This window comes from Berghia stephanieae, chromosome 1 (assembly GCF_034508935.2).
Source record: "Berghia stephanieae isolate SIO BIC M18660-M18661 chromosome 1, UCSD_Bste_1.3, whole genome shotgun sequence".
Classification (NCBI taxonomy): Eukaryota; Metazoa; Mollusca; class Gastropoda; order Nudibranchia; family Aeolidiidae; genus Berghia; species Berghia stephanieae.
In genome coordinates, this window is record NC_088360.1 from 133,951,082 (window position 1) to 133,968,124 (window position 17,043).

The following is a 17,043-nucleotide window of genomic DNA, read 5'->3' on the forward strand; positions in this document are numbered from 1 at the left end:
GATATGAAGCCTGTTAGATGATATTAAAATTGCTGTTAACGGCGAGGCACTCATTTTACACCTGAGTACGGTGAGAGAATGTGAGTAAAGAACCTTTTCCAAGGACTCAGCTATATGCTGAGCGAGTCTCGAACCCAGGACCTTCCGATCCGAAAGTGAGTGTCATACCACAAGACCACATAGCCGAACACATTTAAAGTCTATTTTCTATATCGACATGTTTATGTGTCCATTTGTTGTTTTTTTTCCCCTAATTATTCTAATGACGTCATATCTTTCCAGAACCTTCGACGAAACAGCCTGGGCAGTCGCGGTGCCGCCATCATCTGTAAAGTGCTACTCAAAAGCAAAACAATGACGTCATTGAATGTGGCGGGTAATTTACCACCCATTAACCAGTTTTAGCTATCGCACTTTACAAAGACATGTATTTTAACAAATTTGGCCAGGAACCTCGATCTTCAAATATCCATCGATTTAAATAACCCTCATCTTGGCAAAAACAAAACAACAACTCTCAAACCTGGGACTTTAATCAAGGCCTAGGGAGGTCCCAGGTTTGAGAGTTTTTGCCAAGATGAGGGTCTTTAAAATCGATCGGTAATTGAAGGACGAGTTTTCTGGCCAAATTTAAAATACGTGTTTTTCAGGAGTACAGTACTTAACTGGTGAATATTATTATTATTATTATTATCTGTAAGAATGTAAATGAGTGTCTACTTATTAATTATATATAATTGATATTGATGATGATTATACTATTATTATAGCAGTTTTAATGGTTGTAAAGATGGATAGTAGCGTTGTCTAGTGGCAGTGATGATGATGATGATGATGATGATGATAATGATGATGATGATGATGATGATGATGATGATGATGATGATAATTATGATGATGATGATGGTGATGATGATGATGATGATGATGATGATAATGATGATGATTATGATGATGATGATGATGGTAATGATGAAGATGATAATGATAACGATGTTGTTGTGATGGGTCCTATCACAATATTGACACGTCGTACTTACTTCTGACGTGTATCGACATTTTTCTCATTTTGGCCAGAAAAAAAAATTACCCCACATGTCGATAGATTAGGATCAACGTACACATATATGCAGGTGTTATAATCGAACGCGATTGAATATGGGCTTGATTTGACATAGTTGTATTGAACTAAACGTTTATTTGTTTTGAGAGAGTATTTCCATTACACCAATGACCCCTTAACAATTTGGGTAATCAGAACTGTTAATGTGTATACGTGGATTAAGGATAACCCCAAACTTGCCAAAACGTCTAAAAATTTAGATCTTTATTTATTTTTTTTTTTTGTAAAGTGAGAATTCTTTGGATTAAAATATTTTGGAAATCGGTAGCCATCTCAATAACGGTGCTCACACTACTATGTTATAACGATCGATCCAGGACATTCCGTACCGCACTCGTGCACATTCGCAAACCCGCCCGGAAGCTTCGTCACAACGTACCGTTCAACTAGATGCTCTGCGGTTTCGGGCTCCTGACCACAACGGGAACATGTTGGATGTGACAAGTCCACACTGATGAAGTGAGCGTGCTGTTAAGCAGGCTCTCGATCGAAGTCGAAAGGCTGCCATTCAATGTCTCCTCTTGCTGGTGGAAAAGCCTGGCAACTTTCCCCCCAGTTTTGAGGAGTCGATGTCTCCGCCCCTCTCGAGGGATTGGATTCGTCCAAACCGACTTCCATCACGTGTGTGTAGCTCTGGCTGAAGTCAGGGAAGCTTCGTACAAGGATTGCTAGGACTTATTGTTTTAGCATTATTTTAATAATTTGTTAACCAATCGCTACAGATACGGGAATGGGGTTCGACATTATGGACCTATGATGATGATGACGACGTCGACACCGACGACGACGACGACGATGATGATGATGATGATGATGATGATGATGATGATGATGATGATGATGATGATGATGATGATGATCATCATGATGATGATGATGAAGATGTGATGATGATGATGATGACGACGACGGCTATGATGATGATGATGATGATGATGGTGATGATGATGATGATGATGATGATGATGATGATGATGATGATGATGACGACGACGGCTATGATGATGACGACGACGGCTATGATGATGATGATGATGATGATGGTGATGATGATGATGATGATGATGATGATGATGATGATGATGATGATGACATTTACGAAACTGAAATTGCGAAAAATAGAAAACAGAACACTGGAAGTAGGAATAGATGAACGAGTTAGGGGTGGGGTGGGGGTTACTAATGAAATGAGCTCGTGGTTGTCATTCTAATGATGGTCACGATGGTTGTGTTAGAGAAAGATGCTGAAGAAATGGGAGCGATTTATGTTCATGTTTTCGTCCAACCGGGTCATCAATCACGTGATTTGTTGTTGTCCAACGATTAGACATTTCTGAACAAATGTAAACACGCTGTTTTGTCTATGAAAGTTGTAAACATACCCATGTGTCAAGCTGAACACAATGACCAATCGTAATGCGAGATAGTTCAAAATCTGTGAACACTTTTCACGATGTAGGTCACTTTGAGCACATTTTGCCATGTGACCAATGACCTCGAGCACATGGAAAGTTAATATAGATCATGCCCATTCATCTCTTATTTCCCAAAAACATTTCATTTCTCATCCCTAGCCAACAACTTTATAGACAAAGATGGCCAAGTGTTTGCCCAAATGTTGAAGGTAAGAACACACGACGTTATCTAAAGCCTATAGATAGTATGCGCTTGGCCAAGGAGTTCACAACATTGCCATCCGGAAGTATAACGGACCAACACACAAACTCTGTGTAACCATGAACTTTTATAGTCTGGTAAATACAGTTTAGTGAGAACAACTCACAAACGCGGATGGCAAAAACAATAATAAAGGCCTGAGTGACGTCATCTTCGAACTATCTATAGATAGAATGAAGTTGACGTCACTCGGGTCTTTGTTATTGTTTTATTTTTTTTTTTTTGCCATCCGCGTTTATGAGTAATTCTCACTAAACTGTATAAACCAGACTATAAACTATCTATAGATAGTATGCGTTTTGCTAAGAAACTCACAACATTGCCATCCGGAAGTATAACGGACCAACACGCAAACTATGTGTAATCATGAACGTTTATAGTCTGGATAATATCGTTTAGTGAGTATTACTCATAAACGCGGATGGCACAAAACAAAAACAAAGACCAGAGTGACGTCAATTTTTTTTTTTAAATGTTAACTTCATTCTATCTATAGATAGTTCGAAGTTGACGTCACTCAAGTCTTTGATATTGTTTTTTGCCATCCGCGTTTATGAGTTATTCTAACTAAACTGTATTAACCAGACTATAAACGTTCAATGTTACAATAACTAGTTGTGCGGCTATGTGGTCTTGTGATTTGACACTCGCTTTCGGGACGAAAGGTCCTGGTTTCAAGCCACGCTCGGCGTATAGTTGAGTAATTGAAAAAGGTTTTTCACTCACATTCTCTCACTGTATTCGGGTGTAAAATGAGTACTTGGCCGATAACAACGTTGTCTCTGTGCGAAAAAAAAATGTAATATCGCCTAACAGGCGTCAGGTCACTTCCTACATGTTACGTGTTGCTGTGGGTCAGGGACCCCTTATAAAGCGCTTTGAGCACGTTTAGTGGATATTGCTCTATATAAAAGCTCAAATTGAAAAGCTCAAGTGGAAAATAGACTACCTTTATTTGTTGCTTTTGTTCTTTTTATTTGAAATCGCTAGACACTGAAACATCTTTTATCATAACTTCTTTTTCTCTAGATAATAAATAGGCTAATCGAGCGATACTATAATCCGATACCAGGAGTATCGATAATGATAATAATACGAACCTGCCAATTTGAAAATCTAAAAATTCTTAGAATTTAGGAAATAGAAAAAGTAGTTAATATAATTAACTTTATAAATCAACAGTTTACCATCACAAATTAAATTAAAATACGCTTCAAAATCCTTTAAATTATCTAATTTGGCATCAACTTTCATTTGCCAATCAGTTTTAGTGACTTGGAAATGCTCTTGAAGGTCTGAAATTGGAGCCAAAATTTCGTAATTCTACGAATTATTTGTAGTAGTCGACAGATCTGATAATAATGTAATGGGGACAGCCCTACATTACACGTTTACTTAACCCACTCCTTACCAACTATGGGAAAATGGTCACATTCGTTACGATACAACCAACATTTTTCTTATTCAAATTTCTTTTGTATGTCATACAATTTAAAGATAATGAACCGTGTGTTGTTGAGCAGGTTTTGCTAAAGAATTTATGCATCCGAAGAACTTAACTGCTTTTGTGTTTGGATGATAAAAAAAAATCTATTTTGTGTTAGTTGGGTGCGAAGTTTTGGGGAAAATCCTGAAAATGGTTGGTAAGGAGAGAGTTAAAGTATCCCAAACAAAACAAAACAAAACAAAAAAAGAAAGAAAGAAAGGAAAAGATCGGTTGCAACGAACTCTTTAAGGAAAAAAAAGAAGAAGAAAAAAAAGAACGCACGAAAGAATAACAGAATTTTCTTTCCCCAAGTTTATATAAGATTTTTATTTTATTTACCTAATAATTACTTGAATGTAGAGAGGATTAAGCGACGAAAAGAATCAATATGGTGTTATGGTGCGGCTATGTGGTCTAGTGGTATGACACTCGCTTTCGGATCGGAAGGTCCTGAGTTCGACCCTCGCGCTCGGCGTATAGTTGAGTCCTTGGAAAAGGCTCTTTACTCACATTCTCTCACCCTACTCAGGTTTAAAAGGAGTACCTGGCCGTTGTCTTTATCCGAAGAAATGTAATATCGCCTAACAGGCGTCATGTCCAGTCCTACATGTTGCTATTGACCAGGGACCCCTTGTCAAGCGCTTTGAGCACTTTTAGTGGATATTGCGCTCTATAAAACTCATTTTTTTTAACCGGATGAAAAAGATAAAGAGATTTGCCTTGACAGTCTGAATGAACAATAATTATTTAGTTAAGAAACAAAATGAAGAAATGAGATTTTATGTAGCGTAGCATCCAACCTAGTCATCGATCACATGATTTGTTGCTGTACAACAACGATTGAAATTTCTTAATAAATGTAAACACGCTGCTGTTTTGTTTACGAAGTTTATTCAATCTTAGGCTTTCGCCAATAAATCAACAATTTGATGCCAACATACATGAAAGTGGAAAAAAAAAAAGAAAAAAAAAGGTAAATGGAACCAAAAAAAAACTGATACACCACACAAAAATACAACAACCGTAATACCATCAATACATTCAATAATAATAATAATAATAATAATAATAATAATAATAATAATAATAATAATAATAATAATAATAATAATAAATAATAATAATAATAATAATAGTAATAATGATAATAATAATAACAATAATAATAATAATTAATAATAATAAGAAGAAGAAGAAGAAGAAGAAGAAGAAGAAGAAGAAGAAGAAGAAGAAGAAGAAGAAGAAGAAGAAGAAGAAGAAGAAGAAGAAGAAGAAGAAAAAGAACAACAACAACAACAACAACAACAACACGTAAGTTGCAAACATACCCATGAGTCATGCAGAGCAAAATGACCAATCGTTATGTGGGATATTCCTCAAACTGTGAACACTTTTCACTATGTGAGTCATTTTGAGCACATTTTGCATTTTCTCCAATACGCTTCAACAGTCGTATCGTCACTTCTCTCGTAATGACGCTTGCTAACTTAGTAACTGGCTCTAAACTATCGGAACAATGGCGGACGTCCTTATGAAATATTTCTCCGACGAGCATGAAAGCGTATCCAGAGGAAAAAAAACATTATAAATCTGATCATGTTTTTACTTTTACACATTCTGATCACAAAATATATGAAAAGTTCTCGCCAGTATGGATAATAAAAAGGACCAATTTTCTTTGTTTAGAACCACGATGGCCGCCGTTGCTGGACGACGTTACATCCGACTATTGAATCCGATTACCTCAGGCACATGGGAAGTTAATTTTTTTTTATTGAAATTTTATATAGCGCTATATCCACTATACGTGCTCAAAGCGCTTTACAAGGGGTCCCAATTATAGCCTTTATAATTCTAATAATTTTTATTCAACTATTTTCAACCAGGAAAATCGCCTGTTGGAGACGCTGGATCTGTCCGACAATTCCCTAGGGGAACAATCTGGCAAAGCTCTTGGAGAGGCATTCAGTAAGTATCAACCTTTCATAGATGGAATGTAGTTGACGTCACTCGGGTCTTTGCTATTGCTTTTTGCCACCCACGTTTAGGAGTAATTCTCACTAAAGTGTATTAACCAGACTATAAACTTTCAAAATTACACATAGTTTTGTGTGTTGGTCCGTTATACTTCCGGATGGCAATGTTGTGAGCTTCTAAGCCAAGCGCATTCTATCTATACCGTTTAACAATGTGGAAACATTTGAAAAAATGTGATTTTTTGTAACCTTAAATTTTTGTATTTTGTTGTTTGTCTCCTGACGAAGGCCAAGGGTCGAAACGTTGTTTGTTTTGTGTTGCTCCTTTATATATGAGTCACATTTACTCAGTATATTTTTTATCCTTCTTATTGGCTCATTTATAGGAACCTCTATCTTTTGGTTTTATTCTAAGAAAGGGTTGCTCCCCTTTGTCATTAGCCAAGTTGACTTTAGTTAGAGATTAATTTGTTATCATTCGCGAAGTCCGTTGTTTAAATATATTAGTTATGCTTAAAATATCAGAGTGGCATGCTCAAGAGAAGGATGCACTCTTTGTTAATTGGATTCAATAGTCTGATGTCACGTCGCCCAGCAACGGCGGCCATCTTTGTTCTAAACAAAGAAAATCAGTACTTTTTATTCTTCATACTGGCTAGAACTTTTCAAATGTCTTGTGATCAGAATGTGTAAAGGTCAAAACATGATCAGATTTAAAATGCTTTTTTCCTCTGGATACGCTTTTATGCTCGTCGGAGAAATATTTCATAAGGGGGTCCGCCATTATTCCGATAGTTTAGAGCCAGTTACTAAGTTACCATGAGTCATTACGAGGTAAATGACGTTGTGACTGTTGAAGCGTATTGTGAGCTTCTTAACCAAGCGCATGCTATCTATAGATAGAATGCGCTTGGCCAAGGAGTTCACAACATTGCCATCCGGAAGTATAAAGGACCGACACACAAACTCTGTGTAACCATGAACTTTTATAGTCTGGTTAATACAGTTTAGTGAGAACAACTCACAAACGCGGATGGCAAAAAACAATAACAAAGGCCTGAGTGACGTCATCTGCATACTATCTATAGATAGATCAAAGTTGACGTCACTCCGGCCTTTGTTGTTGTTTTTTTTTGTTTTTTTTTTGTTTGTTTGTTTTATTTGCCATCCGCGTTATGAGTAATTCTCACTAAACTGTATTAACCAGACTATTAAGGTTTAATGTTACACATAGTTTTGTGTGTTGGTCCGTTATACTTCCGGATGGCAATGTTGTGAGCTTCTTAGCCAAGCGCACACTATCTTTTGATCAAGCGGTAGAACATTGGATATTTTACTGAGACACATACCATCGATAGTAAAAACTGTGTTGTTTGCAATGTTTACCAATCACTGTCATTGTTTACATTATGACGACTGCCCGACAGGCGTTGTTATCAAGGTGTCTGTTGCAGAGGTAAATTATAGATATTTGCGCTTGGCTAAGAAGCTCACAACATTGCCATCTGGAAATCTAACGGACCAACACACAAAACTATGAGTAACCATGAACTTTTATAGTCTGGATAATACAGTTAAGTGAGAATTACTCAAAAATGTGGATGGCAAAAAACAATAATAAAGACCCGAGTGACGTCAACATCGTTCTATCTATACAGTAAAATTGTCGTTAACTGGGATTTCGTCCCGGGTTGCTGTGTTACCCTGATAGGAGAGATTCCCGATTTCGTAGTCCCTGGGAATAAAAGGAACGAAGTTAACGTCACTCAGCTCATTGTTATTGTTTTTCGCCAGCCATTTTTATGCACACTTAGTTCTCACTAAATGGCAGCGATCTATATTCGTGTTTTGGTCCAACTATGTCATCAATCACATGGTTTGTTGCTGTCCAAACGATTGGATATTTCTTAATAAATGTAAACACACTGATTTGTTTATGAAAGTTGTAAACATACCCATGTGTCAAGCTGAACGAAATGACCAATCGTGATGTTAGACATTTCAAAAACTGTGAACAGTTTTCACTATGTGGGTCACTTTGAGCACTTATTCCACTGTGACCAATGACCTCGAGCACATGGAAATGTAATAAAGATCATGCCCGTTCTATCAATCAGATTATAAACGTTCAAGGTTACACATAGTTTTGTGTGTTGGTAGGTTACATCCGACTGGCGAATGTTGTGAGTTTTTTTGGCTAAGAGCATAGCATCAATATATTCTCTATCATTTATCTTCTTTTTTTCAGTTGTCAACGACTCATTGGAAGAGATTGATTTACAGTGGAATAAATTCAGCAAGAAAGGGGCTGCCAAACTGCTGAACGGTGTCAAGGTATGAATACTTCCGAAAACGAGTGTCATACCATTAGACCATGAATAATAATAATAATAATAATAATAATAATAATAATAATAATAATAATAATAATAATAATAATAATAATAATAATAATAATAATAATAATAATAATAATACACATTTACACAGCGCTCATTCTCATGTAAAACACAAGCTCTGGGCACTTTACAATATAAATAATCAATTTTAAGTGAAAAAAAAAAAATAATAATAATTCATAGCCAAATCAAGGATTCATAGAGTCAATAAAAACAAATACAGTAAAGATGTATCTTGAGATTCTTTTTAAAGGTAGGTAAAGACTCAGACCACGTGGTAGTTCATTCCAAATCTTGGGGCCGAAACAAGCAAACGATCTATCACCAAATTTTGTTCTTGATCTTTTTCCCGAAATTTTCGTTTGGTCATTACATAATCTTAAAGTGTAATTTTCAAATTTACACATGACCACGTGATCTGTGAGATATGCCGGTGCTATACCAATCAAACACTTATAAACAAGACACGCTGCTTTGTAATATGTGCGCTTTTCAATGGGCAACCAATGGAGAGAGGCCAACAAAGGGGTTGCATGATCAAATTTTTTTTCGCCAAAAACTAATTTTGCTGCACTGTTTTGCATTAGTTGTAATTGTTTAATATCCGCAAATAAATAAATAGATGAAATGAATAGACAAAGGCTTTTTATTCACATTGTCCTTTCCTAATCTATGTTAAATTATCCATCAATTACCTCACTTGATTGAAGTGTTAATGAATATCTGACTATAATGAGTGACGAATATTGTAGGAGTATTAGTACAAAAAGGACGCTACACAGGCGACTGGTACTGAATGAAATGGAAATATTATGGTTCCATATAACATGCTTGTGGAGTATATGAAGCATTTGTGAAGTGCATTGGCCATATCAAATTCGTGGAAAGTCACTTTATAGAGGTTCAGATTTGTTCATTTTTATTTTATAATAGCACGTGAAGTGTATGGGATTTTTAAAACATTCTCTATTGTCCTCTGGGGTCGAAGTGGCCGAGTGGTCAATGCATTCCACTTTGACCCGGAGGTACCAGGTTTCGAGCCCCACTTCAGGCACTTTCTTTTCTTTTATTTTTTAAATTTGGCGAGACTATTAAGCCCACCTCCCCCAAATTGCTCACTTTGGACAATATGGGTGATTCCTTTTAACATAAGACATCTTGTTTGATGAATTATCTATAGATAGTATGCACATGACGTCACTCAGGCCTTTGTTATTGTTTTTGCCATCCGCGTTTGTGAGCTGTTCTCACTAAACTGTATTAACCAGACTATAAAAGTTCATGGTTACACAGAGTTTGTGTGTTGGTCCGTTATACTTCCGGATGGCAATGTTGTGAACTCCTTGGCCAAGCGCATTCTATCTATATTCCTGTGTGAAAAGCCTAGGAGATGATATCTTATGATGTCGTGGCGGAAGGGCATAGTTTTATTTTGTAGTGCCCTCTGGCTCTTTTCTACTCCCTTCATTTCTTGTTATTATCAACATGAGAGTGCCTGCTCCACTCACTTTTCTGAATAAATTTATTTGTTACAGTTTACATGTTACATATTATGCGGCTATGTGGTCTTGTGGTATGACACTCGCTTTCTGATCGGAAGGTCCTAGGTTCGAATCTCACTCGGCACATAGTTGAATCCTTGGAAAAGACTCTTTACTCGCATTCTCTCACCGTACATAGGTGTAAAATGAGTACGAGGCCGTCAACAGCGTTGTCTCTGTCGGAAAAAATTGTAATATTGCCTCACAGGCGTTATGTCTCGTTCCTAATGTTGCGTGTTGCTGTTGGTGAGTGACCCTTTGTAAAGCGATTTGAGCACATTTAGTGGATATTGCACTATATAAAAGCTCTAGTTTTTGGTTTGTTTGTTTGCTTGTTTGTTTTGTTTTGCTTTTAAAGCTCGAGTTTTATCAACATAATATTGCCATTTATAACATCAGGAAAACATTGGACTAAAGAAATTGAATCTATCTTACAACTCCATCGGCCTGGGTACCAGCAAGGCATCGGGCACCCCACTGGGGGACGCGTTGGCAGGGAACGCCACCTTGGAGTTCTTGGACATCTCAGGGTGTCATCTCCTGGACTTGGATATGATCAACGTCGCAAAAGGGTTGAAAAACAACGAAACCCTGGAAACGTTAAAGGTATTCTCTCTCTTTCTCTCTCTCTCTCTCTCTCTCTCTCTCTCTCTCTCTCTCTCTCTCTCTCTCTCTCTCTCTCTCTCTCTCTCTGCATGTGTGTGTGTGTGTGTGTGTTTATGTGTTTTCTCATGCGGCTGTGTTGTCAGTTGGTAAGGGATTTGGATTCCAGCCTGCAGGACACTTCTTCGAGTCCCCTCTGTTGAAGACGCACAGTTGAGTTTTTCGACATAACCTCACTACCCAGGTATAGAATGAGTTTCTGGCCGGTAACAGGGCAGAACATTTTGTGTATTTTGTGTATTTTTCGCTGTTCAAAAGGGTTCTTTTTTTATTTATGTGTGCGTTTGAGTGTATGTGTTTGTATGATTGTTGTTGTTGTTGTTGTTGTTGTTGTGTGTGTGTGTGTGTTATTGCTGATTGGAATAAAAAGACCTATCCGTTTTCACTATTGAGGTGAAACAACACAGTTGTAAACTGCTTCTTCTTTAATGGTTGAATTGAGACGATCCAATCCCAGATATAAAGTCAGACTGTCTTTTGGATTATATGATGTCAAAGTACACAAAGTGATCCTAAGCTGCTAGAAGCTGTGGACTGTAAAAAAGTAATAAACAAATATAAATCTAGCAGCTCATAAAAGATCAAAATACCAAACACGCAACGATTCACTGTTTTATTTTGTCGTTGGCTGAAGAAGGGGTTTGAGCACGAAGCGTCCTGCGTTTGGTATTGTGTTCTTTTAAAATTTTAAAATTTATTAATTTATTTACTTATTTATTTATTTATTTACTTTTGAATCTGTTATATTCACTATTGTTTTTTACTCTCTATAAAGTAGACACGGCTTTATTTTTGTTTGGTTTTAAGGAAGGGACACAACTCTGGTAATAGCATAAATGAGGGTAACATGTGCAATTATCTCCCTGGTTTTTAAGATGGGCAGCTGACTTTCAACTGGATATAAAAGGCTCTGGTCAAGGAAATCAGTTTTTTTCCTAACATAATATATATGACATAATATAACGATAAAATTATATATATATATATATATATATATATATATATATATATATATATATATATTTTTTATATATAAATATATATATATATATATATATATATATATATATATATATATATATATATATTATTTAAAATATTTACCACAATGTTTGGGGCAGTCTACATCGATGTTTCAGGACTGAGTTGTTTTGTTGACTGTTGTTGTTTCTTGAAGTGGTTCCGGTTTGAAGTTAATTAAGAGGAATTTGCGCCGATGGGGACACTTTCCGTAGATCTCATTTTTCATGTTGAGTGTGGCTTCATGAGGTTGTTTGATTATGGTATATTTTTCTTCCAGGCATAAGCTACATTGTTTTGATGTTGGTGTGTATCCTGTTGCTTTAGATAAAATTTTCCATGAAATGTTGTGGTCTATTTTGTTGTCTTTTAATTTCCAAATATGTTCGCTGAGTTTTGTGGATGTTTTTTTGTTAGTGTTTCTAAATGTTGAGGTGTGGAGGTTGTATCTTGTTTTGAAATTATTTTCTGTTAGTCCTACATATTTTTCTTGCTTGTTTGTTTTAGTTTCTGTGACTGTGGCTTGGTAAATTAAACTTGATTCTAAGCATTGTTTGTTTAGCGGGCAATGTTCTTTATTTCTGCAGTTGCATTTTCTAGTGGGTGGGTTTTGCTCTTGTCGGTGGTTTATTAATATTTTTTTGTTGTGGCTTGAAATTATTTGTTCTATGTTGCGCATACACGAGTAACTTATTTTTATGGTATTCCTGTTGATAATTTTATGTAGCTTGTGGTTTTTTGGAAAGTGTGTATCAATTAGTTTCAGGAACTGCTGTCCTATGTTTGTGCTGACGTTTATGTCGAAAGGTGGGTTGAACCAAGTTATGTGTCGTTTTCTTGTTTTATGTTCTTCACTTGTGTGTTGGTGTTTACATGAGAGGGAGGCGTCTGTGTATACAAATGGTGTGTTGTATCCACTTTTTGTGAGTGCTTCTTTGTAGGGGGTGGCTGCGACGTTGAATATCTCTCTGTTTTCCGAAAGTTTGCTCACCCTCAGTGCAATGTTTTTTGGTATGTTTTCAATGACGGGACGGGGGTGGTTGCTGTTTTTATTAATGTAGCTAATGGTGTTGTTTGGTTTTCTGAACGGTTGGAATGAATTGGATTTTATGTCGAATGTGATGTCGAGGAAGTCAACTGTTTTTTTTGTTTGCTTCTATCGTGATTTTTAAATTGTTGTTTTGGAATATTTTACAGATTTGTTTTTTGATGTTTTCGTTCGCTCTTGGTCGTCTGTTGGTTATAGCGAGTCCGTCATCTCTATAGAGGCCGATGTATGTGTGTGTATGTTGTAGTTGTGACAGGATGTAGAGTCCGACCAGTTCGCATGTTTCAGCACCGTCGAACGAACCCATTGTTACGTCGAAATCATTGTGTCGCTTTGTCCACGGTGTGTTGTCGTAGTATAGTGTGCTGTGCTTGGTGTGTTTGATGATGTGTTTTTCCTCTTCTGTGATGTTGGTGTATTTTGCTGCGAATTCCAATGCTTTGTTTAGTAAGTCTGGAGTGATGGAGGGGTAAAAATCGCAAATGTCGAAAGAGATGAAGGTGCAGTTTTCTTTGTTTTGGATATTTTTGAACCATTCAATGACTTCATCGGTGTTTTTCCACTGGTTGAATTTAGTTGCTTCTTTGACGTTTTTATTTATTTTTTCTAATATCTTTTTGCTGATTTTTCCAATTTCAGATTTGTATGGATTTATTAGTCTACATTTTGGATTATTTTTGAAGTCAGGCTTGTGATCTTTTAATGTGATGAACGCTTCTCTTCTTGGTGCTATATCGATTCGATCGCTAAGGTCAAGTCTGTTCGCTATATTCTTATCTTCTTTTGTGATCTCTTCGGTTCAACGTCGCAGCCACCCCCTACAAAGAAGCACTCACAAAAAGTGGATACAACACACCATTTGTATACACAGACGCCTCCCTCTCATGTAAACACCAACACACAAGTGAAGAACATAAAACAAGAAAACGACACATAACTTGGTTCAACCCACCTTTCGACATAAACGTCAGCACAAACATAGGACAGCAGTTCCTGAAACTAATTGATACACACTTTCCAAAAAACCACAAGCTACATAAAATTATCAACAGGAATACCATAAAAATAAGTTACTCGTGTATGCGCAACATAGAACAAATAATTTCAAGCCACAACAAAAAAATATTAATAAACCACCGACAAGAGCAAAACCCACCCACTAGAAAATGCAACTGCAGAAATAAAGAACATTGCCCGCTAAACAAACAATGCTTAGAATCAAGTTTAATTTACCAAGCCACAGTCACAGAAACTAAAACAAACAAGCAAGAAAAATATGTAGGACTAACAGAAAATAATTTCAAAACAAGATACAACCTCCACACCTCAACATTTAGAAACACTAACAAAAAAACATCCACAAAACTCAGCGAACATATTTGGAAATTAAAAGACAACAAAATAGACCACAACATTTCATGGAAAATTTTATCTAAAGCAACAGGATACACACCAACATCAAAACAATGTAGCTTATGCCTGGAAGAAAAATATACCATAATCAAACAACCTCATGAAGCCACACTCAACATGAAAAATGAGATCTACGGAAAGTGTCCCCATCGGCGCAAATTCCTCTTAATTAACTTCAAACCGGAACCACTTCAAGAAACAACAACAGTCAACAAAACAACTCAGTCCTGAAGATGGCAAATTAAGCCTGAAACATCGATGTAGACTGCCCCAAACATTGTGGTAAATATTTTAAATAATAATTCGCTCCATTACTACATGTCGAGCACTTTTCGTACCATATTTGTATCAAACACGATTCAATATATATATATATATATATATATATATATATATATATATATATATATATATATATATATATATATATATATATATATATATACGAGGGCTCTTTTATAATTAACCGAAAAATGCCTGTAAAACCCGCGTTTTTTATGCTATCAACAAAATTCTTGCACGTGTTCATACCTTGACTCGTCCTTCATTTCTCTACGTAACAGCCAAGTCTGTCGACACACTTCTACCAACGCCGCACCATGGAATAGATACCCTCTCGGAAGAAATTTCCGTCAAGGTTTTGTAGCCATTTCCGCACATGGTCAACAAGCTCTTCATCGACATCAAAGCGCTTTCCTGCCAGCTCACGTTTCAGTGGCCCAAAGAGGTGATAATCAGATGGTGCGAGGTCTGGACTGTGTGGTGGGTGGGGCAAAATCTCCCAACCATATTTCTCTAGCCAACCTTGCGTCACTCGTGCTGTGTGGGGTGTAGCGTTGTCGTGTTGCAAAATGACCCCGTTGGTCAACTGCCCTGGGCGCTTTCTGCGAATGGCCTCCCTAAGCTTGTCAAGAGTTTGGCAGTACCTTGCAGCATTGATTGTTTCTCCAGGTTGTAAGGTATATACAGAATAACACCACGACTGTCCCAGAAAACAGTTCCCATTATTTTCTTTGCTGACCGCATGACTTTGAATTTCTTCGCGACAGGTGAGGATGGATGTTTCCATGTCATCTAATCTTGCTTTGTTTCTGGGGTTCAATGGTGCAAGCAAGTCTCATCACCGGTGACTATGCTGTCAAGAAAAGTCACATCGTACCCTAGAAAGTCTCCGCCAGCGTTGGCAGTATGCCCGTGAACCCTGCGTGAGCTCTTGCTTCTTCTCAAAAGTTCCCTGCAGATGTCCAATCTTTGTTCTTTATGATTGTCTGTCAATTGCTTAGGAACCCATCTTGCGCTGCCTTTTCTGTAGCCAAGTTCATCAAATACAATTCTATGGGCAGAAGTTTCCGAAATTTCAAGACTGCTTGCGATTTCATGAAGTTTCAACCTCCTGTCTTGACGAATAAGCTCATCAACTCGCTTCACATTGTCTTCTGACGTCGCAGTTATCGAACGACCTCTCCCTTCCCTGTCTGTCAAGTCGGAATGGCCGGCTTCAAACAAATTACACCCGTGATAGACTTGTTTACGGCTTATAACATGCTCACCATATGCACTCTGAAGTTCTTTATGAATTTCGGTAGGATTCAGACTTTTGGCGTTCAAAAAACGTATGACAGCTCTGATTTCCTCCTTTGACCAAGTTTCAAGGTGGGCCGCCATCTTTAAAATTGTCTAGAAATTCATTGTGCAAAATGATGCACTTCATAATTTCTGGGAATATCCGTAAAGAAATAAGGAATATCATGTCGTTTACAGAATTAAAAAATCTCCACTGGTTGCTGAGCAATGGGCATTTTTCGGTTATTTCTGAAAGAGCCCTCGTATATATATATATATATATATATATATATATATATATATATATATATATATATATATATATATATATATATATTGAAGTCTTCCTTTATCGAATCAATCTGATTGTTCAAATTAAATGACCAGTGTTAACTCTTCCCCGACAACCCATAGGAAAATCTCCTTCTTTGCAATGCAACCAATAATTTTATGGTTCTAATTTCTTTTGTACATCAAAAATGTATACCGTTAATTGTTATAGCTATAATAACTTGACATTGTATTGTAGATCTCATTTTGCTGAAGAACATTGTATATAGAATGTACTTGTTGCTTCCCTCTTTGATTAAGACAAATCTAGTTTTGTGTTCGGTGTGTGTGAAGTTTGGAGGAAAGTTCTGGAAATGACTGGTATGGAGAAAGTCAAACGCATTCCTACAATTTTGGGTTAATCAGCAAACAGATATATAATATATTATCATGGAATTTCATGTTTTGTCTTTAACAGATAGGTCATAATTTGGTCCAAGTGCAGTCAGCCAGTGTTCTTATCAAAGCAATTGCAAAAAGTGAATCAAGCGGGATAAAGCTGTTGGACTTTGGAGTAAGTAATATTTAAATTTGTTAGCTCCCTTGGTTGGAATGAAACTTGAAAGAAGTGAACAGTTGAGTCATGGCATCCATTCCTATGATCTATGTTAAGATGTGAACATGGTCAATAAGAAAAGATGGAAAGGCAAGAAGAAAAGAAAAAAGAATAGTATTAGTTGATTTGATTCGAAACATTGCAGGTATTACATTGCCTTAATTTAGTCAGAAAGTTTGTATACTCACTCTCTCTCTCTCTTTCTCTCTCTCTCTCTCTCTCTCTCTCTCTCTCTCTTTCTCTTCTCT

General features: G+C 36.7%; 1 protein-coding gene across 4 annotated transcripts in view; it reads left to right on the forward strand.

Moving 5' to 3' along the window:
- LOC144963250 (uncharacterized) overlaps nt 1–17,043 on the forward strand; it is a 44,353-nt gene that overhangs the window by 25,322 nt on the left and 1,988 nt on the right. For all 4 annotated transcript variants that reach the window (XR_013643583.1, XR_013643584.1, XM_078897112.1 and 1 more), the window contains 6 exons: nt 283–376; nt 2,698–2,747; nt 6,173–6,254; nt 8,511–8,596; nt 10,602–10,808; nt 16,658–16,753. Coding sequence is in view for 2 of the 4 variants with exons in the window: in XM_078897112.1 (XP_078753238.1) it covers nt 283–376; nt 2,698–2,747; nt 6,173–6,254; nt 8,511–8,596; nt 10,602–10,808; nt 16,658–16,753 (615 nt within the window). In the remaining 2 variants the exon portion in view is untranslated. The remainder of the gene's footprint in view (nt 1–282; nt 377–2,697; nt 2,748–6,172; nt 6,255–8,510; nt 8,597–10,601; nt 10,809–16,657; nt 16,754–17,043) is intronic.